This window comes from Triticum dicoccoides, chromosome 7B, assembly GCF_002162155.2.
Source record: "Triticum dicoccoides isolate Atlit2015 ecotype Zavitan chromosome 7B, WEW_v2.0, whole genome shotgun sequence".
NCBI lineage: Eukaryota > Viridiplantae > Streptophyta > Magnoliopsida > Poales > Poaceae > Triticum > Triticum dicoccoides.
Window position 1 is genome coordinate 155,457,002 of NC_041393.1, and position 7,744 is coordinate 155,464,745.

The following is a 7,744-nucleotide window of genomic DNA, read 5'->3' on the forward strand; positions in this document are numbered from 1 at the left end:
TTCAATAGCCTTTCAGTAGAAAAAATAGCACTTCAACATAATAAATGATATGTCGTTGCTAGGTTAAGGATTTTTTTATGGCTTATTGGGCGAAAGAGGCGGGATGGGCGGAAATTTGGATATGTAAGGGCAGTAATTACCTACAATCTACTAATTGTAGAGCCCGATAGCCCACATATAAGGCCTTCACAGGCAAGGAGGATAACGGGCACGGGTAATGCTATCCCATCCTCATCCCCATCCCCATCCCCGTCTTGCATGCTGGGTAGGGTATTTGACCCACCAACTTCCCCGTAGGAATTAAAGTTGGCACATTCCCCATCCCGTAATAGTGTAATCACCCATGGGGACGTAGGTAACAGCTAACCATTGACAGCTTGAGTCTTTACGGTGTTTTTTGTAGGACACTTGACAAATAATTAAAAAGCAATAGAATGCATGTGTATATGTAGATTTTCAATAGCAGACCTCCAGGAATGACAAAATTGAATATTATTCGATAAATAGGATAAATAGGAAATGCAATTCATGTCTTCAAATTAGCAAATGGTTCAAAAAATGTTTTTTTCATTAGTAACACAATGTAATGTGTTCCATGTGGGAAAATTAGTGATTTCCTATATTGAAAGTTCTTGCTTTGTTTAAGCAATTAAGTGCATTTTAGGCATTTAACAGATATAGTTTCAGTTTAAACTACTCCCTCTATAAAGTAATATAAGACTTTTTAGATCACTAAGTAGTGATCTAAAAAGTCTTATACTACTTTACACGGGGAGTAAAAGTGCATGAAAAAGTTGACAAAAACGGGTTAAAAATCCTATTGTGTTCTCCAGTATGTTTTTAGGCCTTATACAAGAAAAGAAAATGAGTTCCACATATTCTAGTGTCAATACTCGACCCCGACCATGGAGCTTTTTCTTTAATTTTCAAAAATACAAACGAAGTCTGGAAAGCATGAAACCTCATGTGGTGCCATGGTATGATACCTATATGTTGTGGTAAAATTTTGAGAAGGTTCTCAAAATTTGTGATGTGCACTGCTTGGAAACTGAAGCATCTCTGAGTAAGAATCATGGTTTTGAGAGAAAATAGGTCGTACTTAAAGGAAGTGTCGGTTGCTTCATTGTTTGGCCTTGAAACTTTTTCTACAGTCAACATAAATCATCACATGCTCCATGTAAAATTTTGGGATTTTTAGGGGCTTGTTTACTATATTTAAGTCAAGTGCATTAAAAAGTGGAGAAAACTGGGTTGAGAAATCTTATCTATGTTCTTGAGTCTATGTTTATGCCTTATACAATACAAGAAAAGGAATACGAAATAGCAGGATGCCAGGACTCAACCCGGAACATGAAGGTTATTGTTTTTTAATTCAAAAAATTGCAAATGAAGTTTGAAAAATACAAAACCTGGCATTGGACATAATATGATTGCTAGACGTTGTGGTAAAACTTTGAGAAGGTTTCGCAAAAGTTATGGCATACACTGCTTAGAAACCAAATGACTTCAGAGTAGGAGTCGTGGTTTTGAGAAGGAATGGGTCAGGTTTAAAGGCAAAGTATCGATTACTTATCATTTGACCTTAAAACTTATTTTACTCTGAACGTACGCCATCCAAAAATTTTTCATTTTCAAGGACTGTTTTCTGTATTTAAGTAAGTGTATTTCTAGGCATTTCATAGATATAATGCAGATTCAATCTACAAGTACATGATTTTTTGACAAAATTAAGTTATAAAATCTTGTTTGTGTTCTTGAGTCTATATATAGGCCTTATCCAAGAAAAGGAAAGGGATTTGAAACATCAGAGGGCCGGGACTTGACTCCGAACAGAGAGATTATTGAATTTTTTAATTTAAAAATGAAAACAAAGCATGAAAACATGAAACTTGTCACTGTGTCATTATATGATCCCTAGTGACTGTAGTGAAAAATTGAGAAGGTTTGGTAGAAGTTGTGGCGTACATATTGGATATCGTGGGTAGCGTGTGTATTTAATGCATAGTGAAGATCATGGGCGATGTTTCCATTAGCCGACCGACCTTTAGCCTGCTAGGAACCGAGTGGAGTTCCTTGCCCAACTGGAGGGGGTGATGCCGGACTGGAAGCCTAACACCGACTAGAAGATGACTAATGCTAAGCCATTCCATGTTTTGTAATCTTCATGGGCATGGGCCTTTAACTGGGCCAACTGTGGTCGTGGACCTCCGTGGTGGGCCTTCCCTCACCACCAGTAGTAGGAAGAAGAAAAATCATATTGTTGTACTATTGATCGATGGATTGGAAATTAAAGGAGATGAAGACTTGGTCAAGCATATTAATGATTTCCATAAAGAGTTGTTTGGACCTCCTGATGTAACTCTACCATGTTTGATGGCCTATAATGCAATCAATTGTCTACTCCCTGTAAAATGAGAGAGATGGAGTAGGGAATTTAGTTTGGCGATTAAGGAGGTCATGTTTGGCATGAAACACAATAAAGTTGTTGGGCCTAATGGTTTTCCCATTTAATTCTATCAGGAATTCTAGGAAGATATGAAATATGATTTAAAAGAATTTTGTGTTGCTTTTCATTAAGGTGAGCTGGATGTAGAGGATTGAATGATGGAGAGATTACTCTTGTTCCGAAGGTGCAGGATGCTGATGTTATTTAGAAATTTAGACCTATCCGTCTGCTTAATGTGAGTTATATAATACTGACCAAGATATTAGTAGAATTCGAACTTATTATTGATGGTTTGGTTTCTAATACTCAAACTGCTTTTGTAAAGGATAGATTTATCATGAAAGGGGTGGTCCTCTTGCATGAGACTTTTCATGAAATTGAATCTAAGAAAAAGTTTGGGGTTCTTTTGTAGATTGATTTTTAGAAGGCTTATGACAAGGTGAACTAGCCATTCTGCTGTCAGATGATGAAGGCAAAATGGTTTGGTTATTTGTGGTGTGCTAGATTATGAGGCTGGTTAGGGGAGGAAGGGTAGCAATCAATATCAATGATTATATTGGACCTTACTTCCCAAGTTGAGGATCGTCTGTCCCCCTTTCTTTTCAATACAATTGTTGCTAGGCTAGCATTGATGATAAAAATGGCCCAACAACATGGTTTGCTTTCTGGTCTTGTGCCTAATTTGGTAGATGGGGGAGTGACTCTGCTTCAGTATGTTGATGATACAATCTTCTTGTTGGAGGATAATCTTGTAAATGCAAGAAATCTCAAGTTTATTCTTTGTATTTTTGAACAAGTTGTTGGCTTGAAGATCAATTTTCACAAGAGTAAATCTTTTTGTCCGGGGGAGGCTTTTGAGAGAGAAGTTGATTACTGTGAAATTTTTACTTGCAAAGCTTAGGAGCTACTTATGAAATATACCTTAGGATGTCTGTGGATGCAAAAGAGCTTAGTAATGCGCAATGGGATCTAGACAGTGTGCAAAAAATGGTTGGCTGGAAAGGTGATCACCTGTTAGTTGGTAACATAGTAACTTTGGTGTATTCCAGCTTGAGCAGGATTCCTTTGTTCATGATTTCCTTCTTGGAAGAACCTAGAGGAGTGCTCAAAAGCTTGGCCCAGTAGGGCTAGGATGGTTTGGCAAGAAGCCAGTGATAAGAAAAAAAATATTACCTCATAAATTGACATACTGTTTGCATGCCCAAGAGTTGTGGTGGTCTTGGTGTTTTGGATCTAGATGTCAAGAATCGGTGTTTATTGATCAAATGACTTTGGAAACTAGGGAACACCAATGGTTTGTGGCACGAGGTGTTGACAAAGATCTAAAACCCTTTTATAGGAAGATAGATGGCTTGGGGGACCAATCCTTAGCCGAAGTTTTTCCCAAGCTCTATAATCTGAACTTTAAATTGGCTATTGTCCATTTTCTGAACACTAATGGTTTTGATGCTTTGAAATCTAGGAGAATGTTGCATGATGAGATTGTCGATCAGTGAAAAGGTTTGGTGAATGAGAAGGTTATGGGTAATTGTCAAGATAAAAAGTTTGGCCTTTGAATTGCAAGAACAAGTTTGTTGTCATGCAACTATACTTACATCTGTAAGCTGGTAGACTGGTTGGATACAAATCTATTTGGAAATAAAAAAATCTCCATAAGATCAAGGGGTTTCTTTCGCTGATCCTTAGAAATATCATTGTAGCCAAAGATAACCAGTTGAAGAGGGGTTGGACAGGAAATGGCCGATTCCATTTCTTTGGCTCTAAAGAAAGTATTGACCATTTATTTTTGAATGTGCTCTAGCCAAATTGGTCTCGCAAGTGGTGATTAGCGCTTTTGATATTCCAAAAGCCCCAGCTAAGCTCAATGATATGGTGGGAGGTTGGGTCAACACTTTTCCCAGGGATCAAAGAAAGCTTGTGTGGTGTGGAGGGGTCACCATTTGCTGGACCATTTGGAAGACTAGGAACCATGCATGTTTTGAAAGGGAATTTCCTGATGATCCCGCTACTGTGGTATATCACCTGTGGTACATCACAAGTGCTATTATCTAAATGTTTGGAGTATCTTGCAGAAAAGCCAAGACAGAGAAATAATTAAGCAAGAGGTGACTCTGATCAAGAAGGTGCTTGAACAAATCTATGCCAAAAGCCATAGATGGAACCCTATGAGTAGAAGAATTGGAGTAGGATGTCATCTTATCTTTCTTGTCTCTTGGGACATTTTGGCGTCCCCTTGTGCTGATTCTGTGTGATCATGTCTTTCTTCTTTCGTTTTGGTGTAAGGTTTGCTGGGCTTAGTCCCTGTCACTCCTAGAAAACTAGACATCTTTTTTTTTGTGCTTGCAAAAATTGTTGTGGTTTCTCTAATGGAAATCGACGAGGAGGCTCATTGTTTCAATTTTTTTTTGGAGAATTGCCATGTTGCATATGAGAATTTGTCACACATGTCTTCAGGAGTTTGCCATATTGCATCAGAAGAACTGCCACACTTCACATAGAAATTGCCATGACACAAATATAGGAAAAACAAGTTTGTGTCATGTCCAGATGTTTCCTCCCAATGTTCTTTCCAGCAAACACGCTGCCACAAGGTGTTCACGCAAAAACGGCTTAGAACTAACCTAAGTTCTATAGCATTTGGAAGAAACAAAAGTGCATTCATTCACCTGCTAAAACAACAACTGCACGGAGTTAATTAAGCTACTACCATCAATCCGACGTGCGCCTGTCTCCGTCGTCACCCTTGACAAACACTCTCGCCAGGCGAATTCCACCACACATGGTTCCAAAACACAACTTTTTCCACATATACATACTCTCGCAGGTTCAGTTAGGCCAAGACCACTAGAGGAGTAGAGTGTAGGCGTGTAGCCCACTCGATACGCCATGGATATATGGCCACGATGACGGCGATTACATAGCCTTGTAGTAGTAATACAACGACGTTGCTAGTAATAATTAAGGAATCAGACGGAGACGGAGTTCATCCTGCTCATGCTCCTGAGGAAGGAGGTGCTCTTGGTGATCTCGCGCAGGGGCTTGTTGGTGAAGCGGATGAGGTTGTACGCCCACGCCCCGGCCACGGCTCCGGCCACCGGCCCCACCACGTACACCCAGATCGACCTGTACTCGCTCCCGATCAACGCCGGCCCCACCGTCCTCGCCGGGTTCATCGACGCCCCCGACACCGGCCTGCCAAAACAATTCAACAAGAAGCTCACAACCATTTTCTTCTAGAGTACCTAAACTTCAGACATGCATGCATGCATGCATGCAGGGTCAGTACGTGTATTTATGTTCACATTCATGGCTCCAGTGCGCTGGTCTAGCCTACACCAACCGTGGCAGGGGCAGCGGACAGCCATCAACACCGCCCACGACTCGCTCACATGACCCTCTTTTATGGCTCCATAAAAACGCTCCTAGCAGATGCCAGGACATCGGCATCTAATTTCTTCCTTGACTGATGAAACACGATACACTAGTGTTTTCAGTTACTGCTATCTTTTTGACTGAAACACGACACTGTGATTTTCAGTTACTGGTATCTTTCTGACTGAAACACGATAGCGTAAGTCCAACGTCCCAATGCAAATATTCGTGTTCTGCTGACTACGAAAATTCTATATGGACTTATGCGGCTGTAATATAGTATATAGTATGTGCTCGTAACGATGGACGTGGGTGTGGGTATGTATGAGCGTCTGCGTCTGTACTGTGTTAAAAAAACCCGGAGGTAAGTATGATTATGTACGTACCCAGCTATCAGCACATTAAGCAGGATGGTTGCACCCACGGCCAGCCCTGCCAGCTCCCCTATCTGCAAGCATTAATTTTTTCAACTCGTTAGCTAATCATACGCGAGTTTGTTGTTAACTCGATGACCGAGATCGGTCTACTTACGGCTCTGTTGTCGGTGGCGACGCCGGAGATGACGAACATGAGGTAGAAGGTGATGATGAACTCGAGGACGAGCGACTGGACGTCGGACCCGGTGGGGAGCGTGCCGGGGAAGTGCTCGTGGCGCCCGCCGAACATGAGCCGGAGCGTGCCGCTGGCCAGCGTGGCCCCCAGCATCTGCGCCAGCACGTACGCCGGCACCTGCCGCCACGGGAAGCGGCGCACGGTGGCGAACGCGAAGGTGACGGCCGGGTTGAAGTGCGCGCCGGAGATGTGGCCGACGGAGTACACCATCACCATCACGGCGAGGCCCCACACGATGGCCACGCCGGGGAACGTGATCTGCCCCTTGCTCTTGTTGATGGTCACCGCGCCGCACCCCGCGAAGATGAGGAAGTAGGTCCCGAAAATCTCGGCGATGATCTACACGTAAGTATAATTAATCAATAAATAATCCACACACAATTAACTTTCACACAACACACATTTTCCTCCCTACATCAGGGATCTGGTAGCAGTCACTGTTCATAGCATGCCAGTAGGTGGGTGGCTAATGGCTTGGTGTGACAACAAATTCCTCTACGAATTTGCCATTTCTGCACCCCCGGGCCCTACTTCCAGCCAGGGCATCATCCCTCAATTACTAGAAGATTGTGTGGGCATGCAAAGCTAACTCTATGAAGATCGAAGAGAGATCTGCATGCCTTTACAGGGAGAGATGCGGATTTATGAACCCTAGAAGCGATCTTAAGGGCACAGGACTCACCTTCTGGACGAAGGGGAGAGAGATGGCGAGGCCGCAGCCCTGGTCATAGTCATCCTTCCTCCCTTCCTCCATGGCGCGCTGCTCCTGAGCTCCTCCGTTCGTCTGGGAGTTATCGCCTCCTCCTGCCATTTCGCCCGGATGTGCGGCGGAAACACAGGAGTAAACCAGAGTGAAGAGAGGGAAGTGATGAGTAGAGACGACAGGTGTGCGAAGGGCAATAGCTGGGATGAGATGATGACCCGGACGCCTATTTATCGGCACCTCTGTCACTTTCCATGCCGTTTGGATTGACCGAGCCAACCTCTGCTTTGGTTAGTTGGTTGGTGTGATATTACAGTGCGATGATATTCCAGAAGGATGCATTTCACACGACACGGGTGAAAAAATGGTGAGAAGCACATCTCTCCATTGGCTGCGTGTTCACAAGAGTGCACACGGCCAGTACGTGCATTTATGTCCACATTGATGGCGGTGCGCTGGTCTACACCAACCCCAACCGTGGCAGCGGACACTCATCAACACCGCCTAGGACTCGCTCATCACATGACCGGCCCTCTTTTATGGCTGCGTGAAAATGCTCCCAGGCCTAGCGAAAAGGACGGCCACATCCAAGGATCTCGTCTCATTTCTTT

General features: G+C 43.1%; 1 protein-coding gene across 1 annotated transcript; it reads right to left on the reverse strand.

The window, feature by feature from the left end:
- Positions 1-5,082: 5,082 nt before the first annotated feature.
- On the reverse strand, positions 5,083-7,421 carry LOC119337981 (aquaporin NIP1-1). Its single transcript, XM_037610270.1, has 4 exons — positions 7,113-7,421; positions 6,350-6,769; positions 6,205-6,266; positions 5,083-5,638 (listed from the first exon to the last, which is right to left on the reverse strand). The coding sequence occupies exons 1-4, from the start codon at positions 7,239-7,241 to the stop codon at positions 5,413-5,415; spliced, it is 837 nt and encodes a 278-aa protein (XP_037466167.1). The 5' UTR covers positions 7,242-7,421; the 3' UTR covers positions 5,083-5,412.
- Positions 7,422-7,744: the final 323 nt, after the last annotated feature.